Source organism: Lissotriton helveticus, chromosome 9 (genome assembly GCF_964261635.1).
Source record: "Lissotriton helveticus chromosome 9, aLisHel1.1, whole genome shotgun sequence".
NCBI lineage: Eukaryota > Metazoa > Chordata > Amphibia > Caudata > Salamandridae > Lissotriton > Lissotriton helveticus.
The window spans coordinates 92,077,785-92,104,204 of NC_136070.1; the positions used below are offsets into that span (position 1 = coordinate 92,077,785).

Sequence of the window (26,420 nt, forward strand, 5' to 3'; positions counted from 1 at the left end):
GACGACACCCAGCTGATCCTCTCCCTGACCAACGACCCCGCCGCCGCCAGAGCCAACCTGCACGATGGGATGAAAGAGGTAGCCGAGTGGATGACGACCAGCCGCCTGAAACTGAACTCTGACAAGACGGAGGTCCTCATCCTGGGCTCTTCACCCTCCGCCTGGGACGACTCCTGGTGGCCTCCCGCCCTGGGCACCGCACCCAAACCGACAGACCATGCACGCAACCTCGGCTTCATCCTGGACTCCTCCCTCTCCATGACCAGGCAAGTCAACAACGTCTCCTCGGCTTGCTTCAACATCCTACGCATGCTACGGAAAATCTTCTGGTGGATCCCCACCAAGACCAGGAAGACCGTCACCCAGGCCCTCGTCACCAGCCGACTGGACTACGGCAACGCCCTCTACGCCGGTACCACCGCCAAGCTCCAGAAGAGACTCCAGCGGATCCAGAACGCCTCAGCCAGACTCATCCTCGACATCCCACGAACCAGCCACATCTCCGGACATCTGAGAGACCTTCACTGGCTCCCCGTCAACAAAAGAATCACCTTCCGCCTCCTCACCCACGCACACAAAGCCCTACACGACCAAGGCCCGAGCTACCTCAACAGCCGGATCAACTTCTACGCTCCCAAACGCCACCTCCGATCAGCCAACCACGCCCTCGCCGCCGTCCCCCGCATCCGAAGAGCGACTACAGGAGGAAGGTCCTTCTCCTACCTGGCCGCCAAGACCTGGAACTCCCTCCCGACCGACCTGCGCCTGACCCGAGACCACCTCTCCTTCAGGAAGAAGCTGAATACCTGGCTGTTCGAGCAGTAGCGGCACCCCCCCTCCCCCAGCGCCTTGAGACCCTACGGGTATGTAGCGCGCTCTATAAATGTCATTGATTGATTGATTGATTGGGTAAGCCAAGTTTCGGTGATGAGTAACAAATCCGGTCTGTCTCATTTGAGAAGTAGAAAAATATCCAGTTGGTGTTTTACCATAGACCGCGTGTTCAAATATAGACAGCGGAGCGTAAGGTCTTTAGATATCAAGGTTCTCCTGGTAGAGTGAGAGCCAGGGGATGTTTTGTCAGGGGAGGCCTGGCATGGCTGAGAGAGGCAGATGTTATTGGCCATTAGGCAGGATCGTGTGGCGGGGTCCAGGCTAGGGAGGCGAGAGTGTTGTAAAGAGCGAAGTTCCATGGGAGAATAGCTAAGATTTTCGCCATTCTGCCTAGTCCCTAGGCCCGTCCTGGCGCGGACGGGCGCAGACGGGCTTGCCTTAGGCGCGCCCGCTGCGCTCGTCCGCTGCGCGTCCGGGCAATGCACATGGTTATAGGAGGGGGGGCGTGGCCTGACGGTAGTGGGCGTGGCCTATGGGCTCTGGGGTAATGGCGGCAAGAAGATTGTAACCCGCGGCAGCGCTGAGATCCGCTGCGCGGGGGTGCCCAGCACGTGATTACAAAGGAATAAGTGCCCAGGGAGAAGAGAATAAGTGAATAAAAACACAGTATCACATTCAATTTTAAAAATAAAGTCAAGCGTTTCTCCCGGCTTCCGCCTCAGGGGATAGGTATCCTCTGACTCGCGCTTGTAGTCGTCCTCAATCCTTTTTCTTCTATGATGCATTATCTCAGCTTGTTCAGGGGAGACTTTAACAAGTTATTTTTTGTTCCACCACCCCTTATTTCCCACAAAAGCAGCTTCTTTACTGACCTTGCACACTTGTTCAGGCATCAGAAATTTTGACTCAACTTTCCTAACTTTTACTAGTTTCTTAATAAGAACCCAGTGCCCAACCAACACGTCCTCACCATTCAAACAACATTTCCTGTCAAAATTCTTCTTCATAAGGATCTGTTTTTAGACCACCCTGCCAGACACATCCTTCAAGTTAACTTTATCATCACCAGACATCTCCCTCAACCACGTTGGTAAAAGAAGAGTATGTGTTTCCCTGCCCCTCAACAAAGTAAATTGAGATATTCCAGAAGTACAATGGGGAGAAGTATTGTAATTCCAATTTTTTTTTCCGATAAATTCACTCACATACAACCCAGATGCCAATGCTGTCTGAATCCCCTCTTTCACAACCTTATTTCCTCTCTCCACTAGACGATATTAAATATTTTGAGATGCATTGACCTCCTACAAGAGTTATCTGTAGAAGTTAAGTTCATCTCTTCTTCTTAAAGCATTGTAGCGTTGAGAGAAAATATGGTGCAGGACGTGTCACATGAACATTACAACAGCTTGCTGCCTCCATAAAACTAAATCAATTTTGATTTCCACCCATTTTTCTTCTGCTTTGTATGGCTCGAGGTGACCAGTTTTACCTTCTGCTGACATGGTCTGGGACTGCCGGCCACCCCCCCGCCTTATATGCAAACTACAGAAAACACTTTGCAGTCAACAACAGAATTCTTTGGAAGGCAGGGGGTCATGCGACCCCCGGCCGTATTTATTAAAATATGAAAACAAATCAAAATTAAATAAAATTAGCATTATTTACATAATTATTAAATGCAAATTTCAGACATTAGATTTACAGCGAGTTAGACAGGTATGATGGGCTAACCTTAACAAATGTCTAATACAGCGTGTTTCCTAACCGAATCTAACATCCTACATATCAATTTTGCATTCTAATAATTTCTGGTCCTACGGCAAGGTCGTTAACCGGTGTCAGATCCTTTACCCAGCTACGCCCTCACGTCTGAGTGCGCATGCGCGACAAGGGCCCGGTTACCGGGAGAGTTCGTCCCTCTCCTGATTACTCTCGTACGCTCTGTGAACTCCATTTAACCAAAAAGGAGGGCCCTTACACTCGCGCCATTTGCTGACGTCATAGTGTATGTGCGGGGTGGCTACCAGCCCAAGGAAAGCGTGACTCCCTCCCCCGCACCCCAAGCAAGCGGATATCCTGCCCCTGAAGTTCTAGGAGAGACCATTGGCCCCTCCCCCTGGGCAGCCCCATTCATTAATGGTGCCGCCTCCTAAGGACCTTAAATTGTTGCTCACCGATTATGACCTTACCGCCACAGGCCTACATAGTTGACCGACTATCTGGCCCCCCCAACTGCCTACACTGAAAGGTCATACCCTCCTAGCAAAACCTTCAACCCATGCCAGTATGTTCCTTATCAACAGGGCATTCCCTGACTCTGTCAAGTGGACCCCATCCCGCAGATAGAACTGTTCGCCCCAAATGCACCCATGGGGTATACTCTGTAGGTAAGGAGTTCGAAAAAGCTTGTCTATTTTATTGTTGACCCTCTTTACCGAGTGATTCAACGCCTTGACTGATTCAGCCCCTCTCCATTGAAGCCTCGGTATTAACTGTGACCACACTATAATGCAATCCGGTAACAGTCTTGCCAGCCAACCTGCTGCTGAGATGATTTCTTCCAAAAGGACCCTTCGGCCCAAGTCGACTAAATCATTCCCCCCCAGGTGCAGGATGACCACTGAGGGCGGTGAGGTGTGTCTTCTGAGGAACTCTGACATGTAGCCCCTAAGCTGATTAAGGCGAAGCCCCCCTCTGCCATGGAAGGAAACATTGAGACCCCCTAACTCCGCCCTCCGTCTGCCCTCTCCTGCAAGGAAAATTGGTTTAGCACGTTTTACATAAGAATGACCGACTAGCCATACTATAGGTGTCCTCCTTTTGTCTTCCTGCTGTTGTCGAGATGCTGATGCTTGGCTCCGATGACTCAGAAGAAGTTTCCGCCCTGCGTCACAGGCCCGAGAAACTGTAAGATAAACATAGACAAAGCAGGCGTCAGGGGATGTCTACTGACCTTACAACATGTGCAGCCTCACATAACGCTTATAGGCATTGGAAGACCATCTCCCAATCCTCTTCACACTCTTGCCATTCAAACCCCTTGCAGTGGCCTCAGTGGCTGCCCCTATCCGGAAAGAATGTGTCCCAAACTCCTTTGGGTTTAAACCTGCCTTGGCGATACACATAGCTAAGACTCTTTGGAACTGAAACCTGGTCAGAGCGGTACCATCCGCATGCATTAGCAATGCTCCCCTCGCCTCACCTGCTCGTAGCTTGATTAGTGCTTCCACATGTGATACCGGGCAGCACGGGTTATTCGGTGCCCGGTGCAGTACTAGACTCGCCCCCCGAGCCTCCTGATCAGTCTTGGATTTCCGGATGGTGACCCACATTGTGTCACTCCGTATACTGGTATCTCTCAGCTGAATACCTCCTATCGTGTCAAGTTTGTTGTTGGCAACTAGCTCGCCTACTCGGAAAGCACCGTACAAGGCCAGGGAGAAAGCAGCCCTGAATAATATCACCTCTCCCGAAGAACTACATGTGTTGGGCAGGGCGAGGAATAATGCTGTTAAGCGTGCTAGACCAATCGGTCTTCTGCTATCGGCGGTGTTTGCCTGTAGGCGCCGCCATCCCTTCAAGGCCTTCTGTACTATGAAGCTGTCCGTAGGATCCCTGGTTCCCCTTGCTTGCGCGAAAAAGGAGACCGCTGCCTTATGTCTGCTGGCTGTTGCCGCCGAGCGCCCTTCCTTGTATAATGTGTCCATGTACCCATTAAAACTAGCCTCCTGATCCCATCTGTCCTTCCAATCATGACCCAAAAATGCACAATAGGACCTGAACGCCCCTTTGTAAGCTGTCCTGGTCTTGGGAGCTAGGCTGGCTGCCACGAGGTCATGTAGTTGGGGGCACCAATCTGCCAAAGTGTCGCTGGGAAGTGAGCTGGGAAGGCCTCTGCAGCCGGTAGGTGTTCCCTGAATACCTGCATCTTAAAGCGAGAAAGGGCGTCAGCTGCATTATTCAAGACCCCTGGAACATGTTTAGCCCTGAAATGTACATTTAATTTCATGCAACTTAGCACAATCTCCTTTACCAGGCGCAGTATGAACTTACAGCGCGCTGCCTGCTGATTGATGCATTCCACCAAGGTCATGTTGTCTGACCAGAAGATGACCGACCGATTAGCCAATCGCTCAGGCCACACCTTTAGTGCAACCCAAATGGGGAACAGTTCCAGGAACCCAATGTTTGCTGTCAAACCGTTCTCATCCCACCAGTTGGGCCATTTTTGGGCCACCCACTCGTTGCCAAGTATGGCACCAAACCCTACACTGCCGGCAGCGTCAGTCCATAGTCCCAACTCCGCTGAGGTCAGCGTGGGTGCACCCCACAGTACTCTGCCATTGAAACCCTCCAGGAATGCAATCCATATCCGCATGTCCTGGCGAACCTCAACTGACAGTCGTGTGCGATGATGCTTCTCCCGCAAGCCCTTCATGGCTTGCGCAAGGGAGCGGGAGAATGGGCGTGCCATAGGTATGACCCTCAAGGCAAAATTCAACTGGCCCACTGTCGGTTGCAACTGGTGGAGAGTGACTTTCTTATTCTGCAAACATAGTTCAAGGGTCGCCCTGAATCGCTCTATCTTTTCTTTGGGTAGCCTAAAACAGCCTTCCATGGAGTCCAATTCAATCCCCAAGAATTCCAGACATGTCAATGGCCCTACTGTTTTTCCCTGTGCGAGCGGGACCCCAAAAGCAAGCATGAGCACGCAAAATTCCTGCAATGCCCTCGCGCACTCCTGTGTGCCCGCCAAACCCAGGAAAAGAAAATCATCCAGGTAATGCATGACATACCGGTGGCCCGTAGCTTGTCTCAGGACCCACTCCAGGAAAGAGCTGAATGTCTCAAAATAAGCACAGGAGATAGAGCAACCCATGGGCATACACCTATCTATGTAGTATTTGCCCTCAAACGAAAAACCTAACAAGTGTTGGTCTGCTGGATGTACCGGAAGTAGTCTAAACGCTGACTCGATATCTGATTTCGCCATCAGTGCCCCAGGGCCCAGAACTCTCAACATTTCAACTGCCTGGTCAAAAGACGCATACTTCACACTACAAATGGACTCATCAATCACATCATTCAATGATGCGCCCTTAGGTGCTGACAGATTGTGTATGAGCCTAAACGCGCCTTTTTCTTTCTTTGGGTCCACGCCTAACGGCGAACAAACAAAATCCTCAACCGGGATGTGGAGGAAAGGCCCCGCTACTCTACCTAAGCGCAGTTCTTTCTCTATCTTGTTCGCCACCACCCCGGGGTTGTTTTTAACTGACAGTTGATTCTTACACTGCGGTGTCCCAGTATAACCCCCAGCTGGAATCCGGAACCCGTGTGTGAAACCTTCTTGGAGAGTCCTTGCAGCAGTATGATTTGGGTATCTATTAAGCCAAGGGATCATAGCATTCACCATAATGGGTGAATGAGCAATAGGGGGGTAACCGCCGCAACTCTGGTTTTCTCCTTCTTCTGTTACCTGACGCACTACCTTTTGACCGGCATGTTGTTTCTGGGTGGAAAGGATGGCCGCATATGTAACACGCGTGCCGGAATTTACACGCGCCTGGTGCCCTGTTACAGGTTCGCCTATTGAAATCCCAGCAAACTCCCTTCCCACCCTTATTGGCCATTTCCCCGCTTTGCACTGGCCGAAAGGGCTGTTAAAAGGGCTGTTGAGGCTTGGGGGAGTAGCTTTTGTTCCAGTTTGTGCTAGTACCTGCAGAGTGCCCCTTCTCAAACTGAGAATGCCAGGAAATAGAGTCAACCTTGTCCCAAGCCAACGATCTGTTAAACTCCTTCGATTTCCTGAAAGCTATGTCATATTCTTTCCAGGCATCCCCCCCATGGTTCTCATTAAACATTGTAATCCTGCTCTGATAGCAAGCCATCTCAGCTTGCATGCCGGGATAACGTTCAGCGGTAACTGCACTAAACACTGAATAAGCCCTAATCCAGTTGATGAGCGTCTCTTCTACCCTAAATTTGTACAGCTGAGATCGCCATTCATCTTTTTGTGACTTGGCATATTCCTATTCCCTTTTATCAATCAACAATGAAAAAATATTAATATATTTGTCTGCCCAAATCAATTCTTTCACACTTTGAGAAACATGTTGGGCCAAACTCTCACTCCTGGAGGGAATTGCGCCTTCGCCCAATACCGGCAGGGCAACCTCCTTACCACTTACTGAGGATCCTGAGGCCTTGACTGCGCCCTCGACGTTCACTGGACCTGTTTGGGTAGAAATCGGTGCGCCCGCCGTGCCGCTTACGCCCCTCGCCAACATGATTTGTGCAACCATTCTCTGTGCCTCTGCCCCCGGGTCGGCCGCTGTAGGTAACATTCCCCCAATCCCCAACCATGGGAGCACTGCGGCAATCTGTGCCGCTAATTTTGGTGGCACCTGACCCGCCCCAGGTGATGGGCCTGCTGGACATCCCGGCGGGACAGTGACGGGGACTGGGTTACTCGGAGGCGCGACCGGCAGCGGGCCAATGACGGGGACTGGGTTACTTGGTGGCGCGACCGGCAGCGGTACACTGACAGGGACTGGGTTAATGGGTGGCATGTGACTGGCCCTATTGGCGCGCTCACTGGGATCTGTGGAACGGGCGTGGGTGACCCGGGTGCCACAGGCGCTTGATTCGGTACCGGACTTGGGGAGCCCCCCACCCACAATGGGCTTTGGAGGGCGACCACCACCCTTCCTTGCTCTGCTACGTTTCGGTGGCGTCTCGAAATCCCCCCTTGGTTTGGGCGGGACTATGGTCCGTTTAGGCCTTGCCGTTGGGCCTGCCTGTGCTGCAACCTTCGCATCCAACTCAGCAACAGTCCTACCCAGCTTATCCACCTTCCCCAATCTCTTGTTCATTGCTGTCATTCTGCGCATCATTGTTTTAAACATTAATTCCATGCGCACATTACCAGTACCCTTTTTGGCAGACATATTGCGCTAGCCCCTACACTACACAGTGCGTTTTGTTTGATTCCGGCACACTGTGCCGGGTACCTGACAAAGTCGGAGGCTCACGAGCTGGCCGTAGGCACCACGCAACTGTGACTGCACACTCCAGCTAGCCCGGAGTGTTTGGGCGAGTAAACTCGAGCCCTGCGGCCCGCCAGAAGCAGTGAAATGCTGGCCTGCCCGGGTCCTCAGAAACCGCCGTCTACCGTGAGCTCCCAGCTACCCGGTCCGCAGCGGCCCTTGACTTTGTGGCCTGGAAAGAGAAAAATTGTTAACAACCAAATTCAGGGTAATCTCAAATGGGGAATCTTTTAGTCCCAAACTGTGTAGACTCCTCTTAAATGCTTCACACGCTACCCTCCACACCCCACTGACCCCATAACCAAGCTGTAATAACAATACAGTGTAGACTGGGCTAGAATCAGAAAGTGTGATAAAGCAGAAACAAGCTGTTCAAGAAAATACCGCTGTCTCATAAGCGGTTTTTAAAATGTAAAACATTGACCTGCATCAGCCATCACGACGCTTATCCCCTGTCCCCAACACAGATCACTTTGTCTAATACAGTGAAAATAAGTAATTCGCCCAGAATCACGCCTTATAACAGTTGTGCTATAATACACACCACCTTATATCAGCTATATGTAGTTCATGATAAACAACACCCTAGTTTAATCATTGCCGTGAGGTTAAGTGCTTTACCTAGAAGTATACTTTCCCCACACCTCTTTTTGAATCAATAATATTTAGAACTTTTTCTTAGATTTTCCAAAAAGCATTAGGCTGCCCCCGCTTAATTAAACAGCTAAAAGATCGTCACTCTCAAGACACCCAGCACTGGTCTCCCATACCCTTGCTGCCCGGGCCGACCCTGCTTCGCACTGCACACGCTGTCGTGCACTCGAGCCTCGCGGATCCCCCAGCTGCTCCGTGTGTCTAATCCTCTTGCGGCCGCACCGTAATGCCCACGACGTACCTTTCTGCTGGTTTAACAAGCCCGATAACGCAATCACCCGCTGGCTGCTTTCCGTGTCCGCTGTTCACCGCACAGCTGATGCTGAACTCCCGATCGTGCACCGCATCACTCGAAGGGAACAGCCCCCCGCCTTTTAGGATCGCGAAAGCCCTCGCAAACTGCCGCTCGTCCCGACACACCTGAAATAGAAATAAACAGAAAATTACAAGCCCCCACTGTGGGGCGAGGAGCGAGCCTGGGAAGTGCGGGCCACAAAGAGGACGCTTCCCGCGCTCTCCAGGCTCTTAAACACCCCCCCGGCCACGGGTCCCGCCCACTTGACCCGGAAGCGTAAAACCGCCTCCGGGTCAACGGCGGGACCAATCAGGACGGATTAAGGGGAGCCGGGCCCAGCCATGTGTGCGAGGGGGGCCTGAGCGCCCCCCCCTTTCCTTAGTACAAGTAGCCATACCTCTGAAAATGTTTTGTCGCCTTGTGCATTTTACTTTTTGTAGAGGCTGAACATCTGGGTATTTAACAACCACTATCATCGTGTTATTAACATCAGTGCTGAATTTCTGGTTTAACATTTTGAGGAAGAATAATTTTGCCACTCTTCTGATTTCAGATGTGGGAAAAGCACCCCACAGCGCCTGGCCTGGTTCTGGCTGATTTCATTGGAGAAGTGGTTGGCTCTTGATCACGTAAGTGAGACAATTGATGCACTTTATTACCCCATTTCAAATGTTTTGTCAGTCTCCTTTCTCTGCTTCCTCTTACTTGTTCTGGAGTACTTTGAATATAGCTTTAGCCATATACAATTTCAACCAAAGTTACACAATCTCAGGGTAAGGACTACGTAAAGACGTACTTATACCACACTCAATGGTTGGCTGAAGGATGTAAGCCCCTGTTTGTTTTTACTCAGGCTGTCTGCTGCTTAGTGACTCATTTGGTAGAGTGGTCAAGATTATTCAGTAGGTTACATTTTCAGGGTTATGTTTTGGGGGAAAAGCTGAGCCAGCACTTTTTGTTGTTGTTGCAATAATGAATGTATTTCTGTCATCTTCAGAAATGATGAGCAAATATTTAAGCCAACCAAGTTTGTAGGGATTGAATGTTAGTATTATTTGCCTTAGCTATAGTAAGGCATTGTTTTAAAATTTGCATTTCAAATAGTCATACAACTTAAAGAGCAGGTATTAACTTGGGATCTGGGAAAAAAGAGGTAGTAGGGACGGAAGAGGGAGAAACGGGGGTGGGGCAAAAGGAGATACATAGGTGGACATTTTATTTGTTGTCAATATCTAGCACTACAGTTGCTGATCATACAGTTAGTTTCCTCCATGTATGTCTTCTTTGTCTCCAGTAGTTCCGATCCCCTATAGCTGGAGGTATATGATCAAGCCTCTCGTATCCTCCATTTCTTTTGTACCTGTCCGGCCCTCTCCGGCCCAGTGTCTCTAATTGTTGTTCCCTGTTTCTTCAGGATAGGTGTTGTTTTGTAGTCTTAAAAATGGCAGAAGTGGTTCCCAAATCTCCTAAGGCTGTAACCTGTGCTGCATCATCTCCCAGTAAGCAGGTAGCTGGTTGTGGCAGTAGGCTGCGTCTCCCAACCAATGATTTATTCGTGGTGCAGTCCTCCCTCCCCAGTGTTTGGCTATTTGCTGCTTAGCAAGTAAGAGGAGTATGGCCAGCAGTTGTCGGTATTCTGTGGTTCTTCCTTGACATACCCCATGAGGCTAACTACTGGCGTCCGTGTTGTGGCGTGTCCTCTGATTTGTTGAAAGGTGTGGTGCACTGGCGTCCAATAATCTGCAATGTTAGGGCAATCCTAAGCTAGGTGCATAAAATAGGCTTGGGGCAGCAAGCATTGTACACATCATGACTCCTCCCTCAATCCCATTTGTTGCAGCTGGGTAGGTGTGGGGTATAGTCTATTGAGATACTTAAAATGTATGAGTCGCAGTCTGTAGTTGGGGGAGAGGGCTTCAGTCTGCCCACAGCAGTATGCCCATTGTTCCTCACTTATAGGAGGGGTAGTGTCCGCCACCCACTGGGTGTAAGCTCTCGGGATGCACACTGGTGCCCTATTCTGCTTAATATTGTACAGTTGTGTTATCAGTTTGCGGCGCTTTGCGTTGGTCAGCATGTACTCCAGAGCATCAAGAGCGGGCTGGGGTTCTGGGAAGGTGTTATGTAGCGATTTACAAGTGGCTCCAAGTTGTTGATATATGAAGATATCTGTGACTGACCATTGATCAGTGTGCAGTGTCCAGGAGGAGGGGAGAAATCGTCCCCCTGGGTACAGGTCTGCGAATGTGCATAATTTTCTCTGGTGTGCCTTGTTTCATTATTGGAGTCCACCAGTGCTGGTATCAGTGGGTAGTTGATTTTCGGAATGGAGGGAGCATAAAGGCATGGGAGTCGTGCCTTACGACTTAGGCCGTCCCACGTCCATTGCACACAATTGGGCGTGGTTGCTTCTGTGCGTGTGCTTCTGTACGGGTGATATAGTGCTGTGGACAGGGGGTGGGATGTACCAGGTGTGCCTTCACAGCCACGTGCAGTTAAAATTTGATGGGATATGTCCAGTAGTGGGCATATTGAGCCTGGGCGCATTCTGCATATAATGTAATATCTGGGGCATTTAATCCACCCAGCCTTAGGGCAGGGTGAGGACTTCTCATGCTATCCTGTGCTGTTTCCCAGCCCATGCAAGTGTTATTAATAGGGATCTTAGGCGCTTTAGGAATTGGGAGGATAGAGTCATTGGCAGGTTGACAAATAGATACAGTAGTTTTGGCAAAACCACCATCTTGGCTATTGCCAACCATCCCGAAAGGGAGAGCGGTAGACGGTTTCATATTGGGAGTCTGTCCTCTTGCCAAGTGATTGCCCTGCCATAGTTTGCTGTTCAGAGGTCCCCGCTGGCGCACCTAAGCAATAATCCCAGATATTTGACTGGTTCCGTCGCCCGTGTTAGTGAGTATTCCGGTTCAAATTTCGGGATGTTGTCCGTGAGGGGGATATAATGGACTTAGTTCAGTCAATCTTGACACCCGACAATTCCCTGAAGTGTTTGACACCTCAGATAACCGCATTGAGGTTAATATGGGGTTCTCGAAAGTGGAGAAGTGTGGCTCAGTGGTTAGAGGCGGCAGACCCGGAAGCTGAGATCGACCGTGGGCCAGGGTTCGATTCCCCGCCTCGGCGGGTCTCGGGCTCAAAAATTCCACGGACTCGACAATTCTCGCTCCGGTGCCTACTCGAATCACGGGGTCACACTCTGCAACTCTGGGCAATAGCTTGCTTAATCTCCACTACGGCCCCTCGCGGCGGGATGCCTGGCTTTCACCTTGTGGACACCCTGCCGGGGTTTCTCACAGGGGAATACCAGGACGGGTTCCCTAAGCAAGCGCCAGGATGCCCTTTGGGTGACAGGTTTGCGCTATATAAGTACACCTACATTTACATTTACATTTAAAGAGCTATGTCATCTGCATACATTGAGATCAGCACTCTGAGGGTTCTGAAGTTAAGCCCTCTGTGCCTGTGATGTTGTCGTAGTTGGGCTGCTAGTGGTTCCATCACCATGGCGAACAGAATTGGAGAGAGAGGATATCCCGGTTAGGTGCCTCTTGTAAAGGGGAATGGGCCTGATGTCATTCCGTTAAGGCTTAAGCCTGCCATCGGGGAATGAGAATAGCAAAGATATAAGGCAGAGAAATTGGGGATGAATCCTAATCTCCTGAGAAGGCCAAACAGAAAAGGCCACTGAATCAAACGCCTTCGTGGCATCTAAGAGGGCGGCACCCGCTGCTAATGTCGGCTCCACACATTACATGATTGCTAACAGTGTTCTTAGATTATGTGCTGTTGAACGGTCTGGGACTAAGCCCGATTGAGGAGGGCGATTTATGTCTATTAAAAGGGAGCATATATGATTGGTAATCAGTTTAGCTAGGATTTTGTTATCAATGTTAATCATTGACAAGGGGCGATAAGAGTCACATAAATGTTGCGGTTTCCCGGGTTTCAGTATGGAAATGAGCCACTAATGATGCTTGGTACATAGCTATGAGCCTTCTAACATTCTATGTTAAAAGTGTGGGTGCCATTGGTATATTATGGGTATCTGGGTGCTCCCCCATTGGCCTCCCTGCTCCCACCTCCCAGTTGCTCCTCCCTCCCAAGCCTCCTCTTAGGCAGGCCGAACAGCGGTAGTAGGAGCGACCTCTGACCCTGTTTGCAGGCAGGTTGCCCCCATGCCGCTGCTTGCCACCTGCTGGCTGCCCCGTGTTTTGAGCCTGTTTTCTCCCCCTACCCCCTCTGCTCCCGTCTCAGGCCCTTCAAGCCGCTGCTTCCCTGCGGCCCGCCCCCTACACACCCATTGGCCTCCCCTCTCCCGTCTCCCAGCTGCTCCTCCCTCCCAAAGCCTCCTTATGCAGGCTGAGAAGCGGACGCGCGCAGCGGGCGCGGCGCTGGTGCGCCAAAGGCGTGCCAAAGGCAAGCCCGTCAGCGCCCGTCCGCGCCTGGACCGCACCCAGCGCCAGAACCCCTGGACCCCGCGAACGCCACGACACCAGAATCCACTACGACGCCAGCACCCTCCGCGCACTCAACACCGACCGAAACCACACCTGCTTCCAAGCCGCCCCGAAACAGACCCACGGACCCTTCTCCTGCTACACCTGCAGCTTCACCTGCGACAGAACAACCAAACCTCCAAAGACTGGACCCAACCACCTCAGCTGCATACTCCTCAACACTCGCTCCACACGCAAACACGCCATCGAGCTCTGGGATCTGCTTGACACCTCCTCCCCAGACGTGGACTTCCTGACCGAGATCTGGTGGAACATCTCCTCGGCGCCCAACATCGCCATAGCCATCCCGGACTGCTACAAGATCACCCGCAGGGACCGCACCAACCGAATCGTAGGAGTAGCCATCGTCCACAAGTCCACCCTCAAGGTCGCCACCCACGCAGACGACACCCTCAACACCTACACTTCCGGATCTACACCGACCCCAACACCACCCTCAGAGGAACACTCATCTACAGACCCCCCGGACCCCGGGCTCAGTTCAGCGACTCCATCGCCGACCACGCCAGCACCCACGCACTCTCCTCCATGGACTACATCCTCCTCGGGGACTTGAACTTCCACCTCGAGAACAACAACAATGCCAACTCCCCCACCCTGATCGACAACCTCGCCAACCTCGGCCTCAGACAACTAGTCACCGCACCCACGCCGCCAGCCACACGCTTGACCCAGTCTTCTCCACAGGCTCTCACGTCACCTTCGACCACACCACCGAACTCCAGTGGACCAACCACCGCTGCATCCATTTCACCGCCAAGAAACCAACCACGCACCACTGCACCCAACATCTGCCTCGCCGCTGCTGGAGCAAAGTCACCGAAGACCACCTGATCACCTCCCTCGCCAAGAACCGACCCCCACCGACCCAGACGCCGCATCCCGCAACCTCAGACAGTGGATCAACGACTGCGCCAACACCCTCGCCCCGCTCAAGAAACCCTGCAACAGCCATGCCAACAAGAGAGCCACCTGGTTCACCAACGAGCTCCAGGCCTCCAAACGCGCATGCCGGAAATTGGAAAAGACATTGCTCCACAAACGCACACCGGACAACCACGCAGCCCACAAGGATGCCACCCGCTGACACCAGCACCTCATCAGATTAGCCAAAAGATCCTCCTTCAGAGACCGCTTGGATAACAACGCACACGACAGCAAAGAGCTCTTCAGCATCGTAAAGGAACTCTCCAACCCCAGCGCCAACGACATCCCACCCTCACAAGAACTGTGCGACTCTCTAGCCATCTTCTTCCACCGCACGATCGCTGACATCCACGACAGCTTCAACATCACGACCGGCCCGACTACGCCAGACTCCACCCCCCCTGTGAACACCACCAGTGCCAACCGCCTGACCTCCTGGTCCAACGTCAACGGCGACGAGACACGCAAGGTCATGAACTCCATCCACTCAGGATCTCCGTCTGACCCATGCCCACACCACGTATTCAACAAAGCAGACGCTAACATCGTACCCCAACTACGGAAGGTCATCAACATCTCCTTTGAAACAGCAACATTCCTGGAAAGCTGGAAGCATGCCGAAATCAACGCCCTCCTCAAAGCCCAAAGCGTCCCCAAGGACCTCGAGAACTTCCGACCCATCTCCATGCTCCCGTTCCCGGCAAAGGTCATCGAAAAAATCGTCAACATGCAACTGGCCCGGTACCTGGAAGATAACAAAATCCTGGACCCGTCCCAGTCCCAATTCAGATGAAACCACAGCACCGAGTCAGCCCTCATCGCCGCCACAGGCGACATCAGGCGCCAACTAGACAACGGCGAAACATCAGCCCTCATCCTCCTGGACCTGTCAGCCGCCTTCGACACAGTCTGCCATCGCACTCTAAAGACACGCCTCCTAGAAGCCGGAATCCAAGAGAAGGCCCTTGACTGGACCACGTCCTTCCTCTTCGGAAGAACCCAGAGCGTCCGCCACCCACCCTTCCGATCCGAAGCCACTGCTATCTGCGGCGTCCCCCAGGGCTCATCCCTCAGCCCGACGCTGTTCAACGTCTACATAGCTCCACTCGCACAAGTGGCCCGCCATCACGACCTCAACATCATCTCCTATGCCGACGACACCCAGCTCATCCTATCCCTCACCAAGGACCCACGCACGCCAAAACCAACCTCCACGAGGGAATGAAGGTCGTCGCTCACTAGATGAGGAGCAGCCGTCTGAAGCTGAACTCGGACAAGACGGAGGTCCTCATCCCCTCAGCCTGGGACAACTCCTGGTGCCGAACACACTGGGAACAGCACCAACACCCACCGACCATGCATGCAACCTAGGATTCATCCTCGACTCCTCCCTCTCCATGTCAAAGCAAGTCAACGCTGTCTCCTCCTCCTGCTACAACACCCTCCGCATGCTCCGCAGGATCTACAAGTGGATCCCCACCGATACAAGAAGAACGGTGACAGAGGTCCTCGTCAGCAGCAGACTGGACTACGGCAACGCACTCTATGCAGGAATCCCAACCAAACACCTACGACGACTACAACGCATCCAAAATGCCTCCGCACGACTGATCGTCAACGTCCCCCGCCGCAGCCACATCACTCCCCACCTGAGAGACCTACACTGGCTCCCCGTCGACAAGAGGATCACCTTTAAGCTCCTCACCCACGCACACAAAGCACTCCACAACGCTGGACCAGCCTACCTAAACAGCAGAGTCAGCTTCCACACCCCCACCCGCCAGATCCGCTCCGCCAGCTTCGCCCTCGCAGCTGCCCCCTACATCCAATGAACGACCTCCGGCGGCAGATCCTTCTCCTACCTCGCTGCCAAGACCTGGAACACCCTCCCTACCCACATACGGAAGACCCAAGACCTTCTCGCCTTCAGAAGACTCCTCAAGACCTGGCTCTTCGAGACTAACACTCTCAGAACTGTAGAGAAATGACCCACTCCCCTCATTTCAACGCGGGAACTTGGTTGAGTAGTCCATCCCAGCCCTCCTCCCCTAGTCTCTCCATTGTCTAAGCAGAAGAGTGTGGGACTCATCCCTGGGGGCGAAGAAGTGCCTTGCGTACACCCCAGCCTTCCTACAGCTGGGCGGCTGAAACAGTGACTTACGCCTTGTGAATAGCTCCATCGCCAGTAGATCGCTCAGGCTGTGATAAGGAACCCTGAAGTGGACTACGCGCAGGTCGTCTCCTTCAGTTGTATTGCCACTTTGTACTGTGGTGATTATTTGAAGTGGAATAGAGAGGTTTGAGTTTAAAGTTTAGTCACTATTGTCCATATTCCCATGATCTTGATCCCTTAGAGAGTATCTGGGCGACTTTACAATCAGCCCTTTAGCAAATTTGAGGGCTGCTTTGGCGTCACAATGTGTAATGCGTAGTTTTGCTGGGTAGAGGAGAGCCTGTTTTATCTCCTCTTTTTGGAGTAATCTTTTAGCTGGTAAAAATTCGTTCGGGCAGTCTGAAATGTAATGTGTTCATGTGAAAGCCACAGCACCGTGTCTTTATCATTGAAGTTTAGGATTCATGTGATAATAGGGCGGGCTGATGCGCATGGTGGCGGTCTGGGGGCCTGCGTTCTGTGTGCCCGCTCTTTTATGAATACAGGAGAGAGTGCTTCTCCTAACAGTTCCTGGATCATGTTCGTTACGTATTTTTCCATATTGTCTATGGCCGTGGACTCCAGGACTCCAATAATTCTCAGGTTATTTTGTCTAGATTGCGTCTTCAGATCTTCGCTTTTGGCTCTTATTACTTTAAGTACTTTCTCCATCTTGACTAGTTGTTCATTTCCTTTGTCTCGTCATCCTCTACTTCAGAGACTGGTTTCAAGGTGGTCCAGACTGTTATCTTGTTTATCCACCCGTTCCTTCATTCTGTCGAGGTGACTAGCCATGAGGTCTAGTTTGGTGTCTTTGTTGCGGAGACTGAACTTAACTTCCACCAAGATTTCCTTGATGTCGACATCTTGGGTGTCTTCCTCTGGGGTTGGTCGCGGGTTGTGGTGTGTTCACTTGGCCTTTCTTTTTTTCCCTCTAGAAATGGAATTTGGCCTGTCTGGTGTCAGGCTTGCCCATGTTGTTGATGTTTCTAGTTATTGCTTTTGCCTTCCAGCTGCAGCAAGTATTTGCTCCTCTGTGTGAAGATCAGCAGTTGCCCCAACGAATACCCCCAGTGCAAGTTTCGCAGGTTGGGTTTCGTGTGCTAGTGCAGTTGTTCTGAGCAGTCTCTGTCTCAGCCAGGGGCTGTCCCGGAGTCACACGAGGCCCTCGCACTCGGGTAGGGGGCTTCAGGAAGGCATGTGCTCTCTGACCCAGGCTCTCGGTGCAATGGTGAATCTGCTTTTCCTTGAGTGCATCCCCATCAGGGTGAGCTGCCTGACCGCCGTCCCCTCCAAGGGAGGTTGTGTAGTAGAAGCAGTTATAAGGGACCTTGTCCGTCCCGCCTCAGGTTTCCTCTTCGGCCGGTCACTGGTCTTTGCGTGGTCCAGCTTCGTCAGGCCTGCTGCTTATCCTTGAATTCTCTACCCCCTCTTGTGCACTTTTGCCGAGGGCCGGCTTGTGCGTCAGTATCGCAGGTCATCTCCCCCGGCAGCAGTGTCGGGGAGGGGGTATTTGGTGGGCCCCCCGTTCGTTGAGGTCACAATAGAAGGAGTGGGCAGCCACAGCATCTATCTGCTACACTGAATTTTGGGCACAGCGCATTCTCGGTACAGCTTTGAGCGTGTTTATTTTCTGCTTGAAATTGTCCCAGACTGTCACGAATCTGGTGTATTGGAGAGAAGGGGTCCCGAGCGGGATGTTCCCGCAGCGCCAGGCCCCCTCCGCATGTTGGTCTCTCCTCACCCAGCCCCTCAACGCATCATCGCTTATTCGATGCTCCCAGTCCGTCGTCCGCTGTGGGCGTTCGTCATGCTGTATCTGTATGTGTGGCCAGTGTTTGTCATTGCGGGTCGATTTCCCTGCCAATATCTCGGGTCTCTCCTGCCTCCGACAGCAGCCGTAGCTGTGGCCGACAGAGCCACGCAGTCTCGCCTAGAGAGCAGAGCGGGGGGCGGGGGTGTCTCCGGGGGACTCGTCTGTCCCACCCCGGGATCAGTCTGCTGCTCCCCCGCCTCCGGGTATCCCAAGAGCAGCCAGTCGACTGCAGTCTCTTCAGGGCCTGCAACCCGCCTGCAGGCGCACCTTACCTCTAAGTGCCTGCCCCCAGGGTCTCCAGCTGTTCACGGACAGTGTCACACTGCCCCGCCCGGAGGCTCGGCCCTCAACCGTCAGGCAGGCCCACTTGGTCTCCAACTCCTCGTCGCGGTGTCTAGGCTCCCTGTCAGAAAGGTGTGGATGCTGCAGGCCCTGTGGCGATGGACACAGCTCCCTCGCGGGCCTCTTAGACCATTGATTGGTATTACGCCGCGATGGCGTCGCAGACTGCAGAGACGCCTATCGGGTGAGTCACGGTGTCATCAGGAATCAATTAGAGCCTCTCTGCAGTTGATCCGGCTGTCAATGGGTACGGATTTTGGTAGATTATTAGTTTCAGCCGGCAGAGCACCTCAAAGAGCGGCCAACTTGCTGCATGGCTAAGCTTCACTACCCATAGGAGGGCATTGTTAACTGAGCTTGTGTCGTAGATCGGATCCCTAATGAAAAGTTTCTGCTTTGCTTGGCCACAGCCATTGCACTTGGGACTATTTACCACCTTTGTTTCATTCATGCCAGAGAATGTGTTCTACCTGGCAATGTGGACTCTAAAGCTGTAGGTTCCTTTAGCAGAAGTAGGACTGCTTTGAAGAACCTTGCTCTGCCACTCGCCCACCCCATACTTGTTTCTGTGTAGATGGTGGACATCTGTTTCAATCTTTCGTGATTTAGCTCTTTTGTCCGCAGGAACTTGACATCAGCTATCCTGTTCAGATGGTTCCAGATACCATAAAGACATTTGCACCTACTCATTCAGGCCTCTATTTGTTCGCTGATCGCCATTCATTTTTGTTCTTCTTGGGCACTGATGTGCAGACTCTGCAAAAATCCCTAAAAATAACATCTGTGCAGTTCTTTTGTTGTTTGGGACGGTGGAGGGAAGTCATGGTCCATCAGTTTCCAAAGACTGGGAACATCAGTACATAGTGTAAGCCCTTCAGCTTTACCTGGATGGAAGCAAAGTTAGAGAAGGTCCTGATATGATGTTTGCCCTTTTACAGTCCCTCCAATTGCTTGATTGCCCTACCTCCTAATAAACCCCTATGCAGGTCTGTGATCATTATATTTGTGTCAGCAGGTTCTGCATGACTGATTCATATATGAATACATAATACTCTTATTTAGCTCAAACCTAACTTTACATGAACGTGTACACAAACGAGGACAGAGGTTACAAATGTTCAAAGGAGTATACAGTAAAGCAAGAGTGGAAAGAGAAGAGGAGCCTGAAGTTGAAGTTGAAGTTGGGGAAATTTATAGAGTGCGCGTATACCAAAAGGTTTCATGGCGCCTATTGATATTGGTTTTTCATCAAGTGAGGAGAGCGAGCAGAATATCCGTTTTAGATCCCAGAGGGCAGTGGTGCAAAAGGTAAGGAGGATGCTGGGATGTATAAGTGAATGAGATAGGCAGAGAAGTAGGAAGAGTAGAGGGAGGTGGAAGCCAGCTGTAGAGTCTGGGGTAGAAGAGAGGTAAGAAACTTTAATGAGGGCTTCTCTTCAGGTGTGTCCACCAGTCAAGAGTTATACTGTAATATTGGAGAGGATTGACGAATTCTAGTAGAAATTATTGCACCATATTGGTTTGTTGTTAATCAGTAGTCCCATTTGCTTGTGATTTAGCTTCCTGATATTTTAGATCTACTCTTCAACTGATTCAGCTCAACTGTCTAATTCTGCATAACTCAATTTTACAGTTTCCAGCCATCTGCTCTTGTTGACCATGGGCAATAGTTTCAATGGGCTTTCCATTTAGTTCCCTAGGGTGTTGCCCTTTGTAGTTATGGACCCACCTTGAGAGAGTCAACTCAAAAATTCATCTCATAACAATCAATCAATCAGTGAACTTGTAAAGCGCACTACTTACCCGTGAGGGTCTCAAGGCGCTGAGGGGTGGCAGGCTGCTACTGCTCGAAGAGCCAGGTCTTGAGGAGCCTTCTGAAGGTGAGCAGGTCTTGGGTCTGCCGCAGATGGGTGGGGAGGGTGTTCCAGGTCTTGGCGTCGAGGAAGGAGAAGGATCTGCCGCCGGAGGTCATTCGTTGGATGCGCGGGACGAGGGCGAAGCTGGCGGAGCTGGCGGGCGGGTGTGTAGAAGTTGAGTCTGTTGTTCAGGTAGACTGCTCCGGTGTTGTGGAGTGCTTTGTGTGCGTGGGTGAGGAGCTTGAAGGTGATCCTCTTGTCGACGGGGAGCCAGTGCAGGTCTCTTAGGTGGGGGGTGATGTGGCTGTGCCAAGGGATGTTGAGGATCAGGCAGGCAGATGCGTTTTGGATGCGTTGCAGTAGTTGTAGGTGTCTGGTCGGGTTTCCTGTGAAGAGTGCGTTGCCGTAGTCCAGTCTGCTGCTGACGAGGGCTTGGGTCACCGTCCTTCTGGCTTTAGTCGGGATCCACTTGTAGATACTGCAGAGCATGCGGAGGGTGTTGTAGCAGGAGGAGATGGCGCTGACCTGCTTAGACATGTAGCGGGAAGAGTCGAGGACGAATCCTAGATTGCGTGTGTGGTCCGTGGGGTTTGTTGCTTTTCCCAGTGTGGTCGGCCACCAGGAGTCGTCCCAGGCAGAGGGGGTGGGGCCGAGGATGAGGACCTCCGACTTGTCCGAGTTCACTTTCAGGCGGCTGCTCTTCATCCACTCGGCGACTTTGTGGAGGTTGGTTTTGGCGGTGTGCGGGTCCTTGGTGAGGGAGAGGATGAGCTGGGTGTCATTGGCGTAGGAGATGATGTTCAGTTTGTGCTGGCGGGCCACTTGTGCGAGGGGGGCCATGTAGACATTGAACAGGGTCGGGCTGAGGGATGATCCCTGGGGGACTCCGAAGATGAAGTCGGTGGCTTCGGACCGGAAGGGTGGGAGGCGGACTCTCTGGGTTCTGCCGGAGAGGAAGGACGTGGTCCATTCCAGGGTCTTCTCCTGGATTCCGGCTTCTAGGAGGCGTGTCCTTCGTATGCGGTGGCAGACTGTGTCAAAGGCGGCTGACGGGTCCAGGAGGATGAGGGCTGAAGTTTCGCCGTTGTCTAGTTGGCGTCTGATGTTGTCTGTGGCGGCGATGAGGGCAGTCTCGGTGCTGTGGTTTCGTCTGAATCCGGACTGGGATGGGTCTAGGATGTGGTTGTCTTCGAGGTGGCAGGTCAGCTGCATGTTGGCGATTTTCTCTATGACCTTTGCTGGGAAGGGGAGCAGGGAGATGGGCCGGAAGTTCTTGGGGTTCGCCTTGGGATCCTTGAGGAAGGCATTGATTTCGGCGTGCTTCCAGCTTTCTGGAAATGTCGCTGTGTCAAAGGAGATGTTGATGACCTTCTGTGGTTGGGGTGTGATGGTTGCGTCTGCTTTGTTGAATATGTTATTGTTATTGTTAATGTGGGTTTGTATAGCGCCAACTCACCGACAGGTCTCAGGGCGCTTTGACCGCAAAAAAACATAACGACCTAGTCGACAACAGGGAGAAACTAGAAGCTAGACTGGGCTCAGCGCTGCTCTAAACAGGATAGTCTTTAAGATCTTTCTAAAGTGGAGCCTGTTTCCATCCTTACGAAGGGTCTCAGGCAGTTTGTTCCAGATCTTCGGCAGCAGAATATGTGATGTGGGCAGGGGTCTGACGGAGATCCTGAGTGGATGGAGTTGATGACCCTGGTGATTACATGGAAATGTGCCTTAACACCGCAGTGTAATGACTGTCATTCGACATATATTTTGATTATCTACATATTGCTGCCATAAGTAGTTGTCATCTGTCAATTTAAACAGGATTTTTTTTTCCAGGTAATTTGTGAATATAATCAGGGTGCTGCATTGACCTACGTTTCACATTTGTCAAAGTGCATTTTATTTGCTGATCATTTTTAAGCATTACCTTCCTTTTCTTTAATGCCTGTTTCAGAAACCGTTGCCAGCCTTTCTCAGAAATGAAACGGAATTCCTCTTACTCTTAGAAGAATTACAGAATGATCTGGTGAAGGACGTTATGAAGGTAAGAAGTTTTCAATTGCATTGGCATGTTCATTGAAGGATATTTTTGAGAACATAGGTTCTTGCTGGTTCAATGTCTGTTTTGCTGTGCCTTTTTTTAGACCTTACTTCACAAATCGGAAACTTTTAAGGTGTAAGCCCTTGGTAGCTGAACCAAATTACAGTGTAGAATCCCTTTCCCTGTCCTATTTGCACTAAAGTAGGATATTTTCTGACGCACATCACTGTTCAAGTTAGATAGTTTACAATGGGTTGCCTACAGCTTTCTGTGACTTCCTTTAGATGATAGGAGCTTCTGCAAAAAGGCTTCTGTTATCCACCAGGGTCTCCACAACATTTACAATTTGTAGTCACCAGCCATGCCTAAATTCCACAAACGATAATAAATATATTTTGGTCCAAGACAAAACACTAGATAAACAGTGGATTAAATGTATAACTTAGGGGGCAGATCCAATCTTGCTCCAAGATGGCACGTGCGCAGGTCAACTTCTGGGTTGATCTCAGTGGAACGGTGAACTGTGAAGTGTGGTGAGAGGTGTGATACTCTCTAAGCAAAAGCAGAGGTCCACTGGGTCTCCTGGGTTGGAAAATGATAGCTATGCCTGGAGTCTTACTCCTTCTCCCATGCCACAGAAAGTGTTGATTACAAATGGAGGGCATGGTCCGCTCTGATATGTTGAAAGGCCTGACTTTATGGCATTGAGGGCGGTTGCCACTATCGGAGGTTCCCCTTTGATCAGGGTAGGAGGGCATTTTGACGTGGACACCAGACCCAAGGCTTAAACCCTAACCAGAGGGAGATCTCCAATGCTGATTTAAGTGGTGACACTGGAAAGAGAGGATGAAATGTCCATATGCCTTAGAGCACGATTCTGGCAAACTGAGGCTAGCAATCATGCTCACCTCTTTTTGGTGTGCTGGAGGCCTTAATTCATGTATGTCGTGGTAAGCCAGTGAGCATTAATTATTTGTGGGTACCCTCCTTCTGTAGAGCAGACAGCAGACTTCCTCTGCTCTGATCCCTCTAAAAGTGAATATAAAGCTGGAAAGCAGGATTTCTTCTGTAGGGGTCAGAACCTAAGTGGGCACTGAGGGTGGGGGAGGAACTCGAGGGGGAGGAGCGAATGTTATTGCAAAACAAATGATTCTGATGTTGAAGACTTTAAAAAATCTTCACAAATCATTAATACGAAAATATCTGCTCTGGATGAAGCCCTGGGCAAGAATCTGTAGTACACTAATCGGAGACTGAATCAGAGACGTTTTAAGACTTGGGCAAAATAGACAATTGCCTAGGGCCTCCATCTTTCAAGGGGACCCAGGAAAGTGAGCTTGCTCTTGCTCACCTTTTGTTTATTTCTGCAGTTTAACCTCTCTTTCGCTGACTACCTCTATCTTTGACTCTCTTTTTCCAGTATAAGGAGTTTAGGGGATCCAGGAAAGAACATATTTCAACTGTTAAAGTGGGAGCCTGTTTCTGAAAGTTTATTTGGCATCATTCAGTCTTCAGTTACCAGAGTATTTGTAATAAAATGGAAAGTTGCTACGAACAGGGGCCTCCTGAAATATGTCTTGCCTGGGACTCCAAGAATCCTTAAGACGACTCTGGGTTGGAGTGCAGAGTCATGAGCAGTTTGTGTGTATGGTCTGTGCCCCAGTTTTAAAAGAAGGTGGAGTATCTTTAAACCAATGCAAAGGCCTTCAGTCGAGGAAATTCTGGGTGCTGTCTTTCCTCCTCCTGACAGTGAGATGAAAACACTAAACACAGAGTTTGTGAACTCCTTAATGCTGAGATGTTTGGCAGAACCCTTCTGTTTTTGTACATGGTGAAAGCAGCAAGGCTATCTAAAAACGCCCCTTCTGGTGTGTGGTTGGCCAACCCTCAACATCTCAAAAGTTGCAGTGAAGGCAAAGAATGTGATATTTTAAGGAATGCACATCTTCACTAAAGTCAGCCGTGCCGCACAACTAGGAACATCAACGTTGTCGGTTCAGTACTTAACATAGAGGGAAGCTTTAGAATTGTGAAAAATATTAGTGAGGTCTTTATTTCTACTGAAATGTTGCCTGTAAATGTTATTGTGCATGAACATGTAAAGTAATTGGATGCAAGTATGTGGATAAGTGATTATCTGCAGGAATCTGTCTCACTTTAAGCTCTCAACCCTGCAACTCTTATTAATCACGCCTGGCTGAAACGAGAGATGTTTATTACTGCATATTGTTTATGCTTTGTTATTATTAATTAAAATGTCCTCTTACCCAACCAGTTTGAAATCAATCATGTTTAGAGTACTTTATCCTTATAATGTCATGGCTTTGTTTTGTATTTTATCAAGTGCTAGGTTCAATGATTTTGCTGTATTTGTATGTGTGGATTTTTGTAATCTTTGTGTAGATTTTCTGCATTTGTATGCTCTAGTCTATATATAAATATGGCTTCACATACTTAATAATGTACTAAAGAAGTGTAAGAGCTGAGCCTTCTGTGTGTGTGACTCTGCAATATCAGTCTAATGCAAGCCTGCATTTAATCGTTTTAAATTCTTGGAGCCAAAGACGGAACTCTTTTTGGCTTGCTTTACTGACTTCATTTGAATTTGCCCAGCTCTCTTTAGTTCTCACGTCTATGTTGAGATGCCTGCCTTCTCTGTGCAGTCCCTAGTGTTTACACTATAGAAACCAAAACTTCTGTAGAGCAACCACAGCCCATTGTGGCTTGATGTTCACTCTGTAAATAACTTTTTTTTTCAGAAGCAGGAAATACCCACTTCAACACCTGCTGAAACCTTGCACTCTGCTAACTTTGAGCCATGGATGTGGGCCTATGATGAGTTGGCTTTAGGAGTAGGCTGTAGGAAATACAATCAGGTTTACTAATACCACAGTTTCACCTCTCCACTTGTGAATTTCGAGGGGAGTCCATCCCTGCCTACCCTTTCAATAAAATGCTAGTAACTTTATCATGTCATCGATTCAAGGTCCTCTGACGTGAGGATTGTGGTTTATTAGATGGTATAGTTGTGCGACCCTACCATGTAAAACACTCGCAATTCTTTCTTGGGTCCAGTCAGGCTTGTTTGTAAAGCCTGTAGCTCAACCCTGGGTAGCTGTGGCTTCGAGCAGCAAGGCTTAAAAATCAGGAACGAGTGCTAAGCATTTAGAAGCACCAAACAACAAAATAAGAAAGTCACGCAACATGAAAGAAATCCAACACCAATTTATGAAAATAGATTATATTTTTATGATTTTGTAGACACCAAGATGAGCAAAATCCACTGGAGGTTTCCGGAGACACAGCCTTTTAAGTAAAACGTAAATCTTAGCTTTTTAGTTTAAAACACAAACAGGCATTGGTAACTAGAAAGTTTAGAAACTTTTGAAAAGTTTGAAAGAGTTGTGATCAGCTACTCTGGCCCGAGTAGGGTGACCAACCCTGACAGGGAGAAGGTCGGGGGAGGGCAATAAGAAGTATTTGGACAGTTCCCTGCTCACAAAAGCAGTCTTGAGTCCAGTCCCACACTTTGAATCAAGACCGCCATGGACTTCAGTTCAGTGGTCTTGATACTGGGGATGCAGTATGCTGAAAGATGCTCTGGGTGCTGTGTAGTCGACAGGGATGTCCTTGCGGTTATTCCTCAGTCCACAGGGAATGTGGGATGACTTTGGCTGCAGGTGTCTGTGTCTCTTAATGTCCTTTTTAAGCCAGTAGATGGCCAGCTGATGCTGGGATACTGATCTCTGTACACAGCGGGTTCAGTGGTATCCTTTTGTTAAGGCTGGTGTCTGCCTTTTGCGACCAATCTGGACTCCGAGAACACTCCTGGGTCCGGCAGACTCCGGTGCAACTTATTCGCCCTTCGACGATCAGTCTCCTGGGTTACCCGGTGGCTGTCAGCTGAGATTTGAAGAAT

At 50.4% G+C, this 26,420-nt stretch overlaps 1 protein-coding gene across 1 annotated transcript in view; it reads left to right on the top strand.

Annotated features, from left to right (window-relative positions):
- LOC144783137 (zinc finger FYVE domain-containing protein 26-like) overlaps nucleotides 1–26,420 on the top strand; it is a 73,819-nt gene that overhangs the window by 32,087 nt on the left and 15,312 nt on the right. The window contains exons 2-3 of the mRNA XM_078662272.1: nucleotides 9,389–9,464; nucleotides 22,415–22,504. Of these exons, the coding sequence (XP_078518398.1) occupies nucleotides 9,389–9,464; nucleotides 22,415–22,504 (166 nt within the window). The remainder of the gene's footprint in view (nucleotides 1–9,388; nucleotides 9,465–22,414; nucleotides 22,505–26,420) is intronic.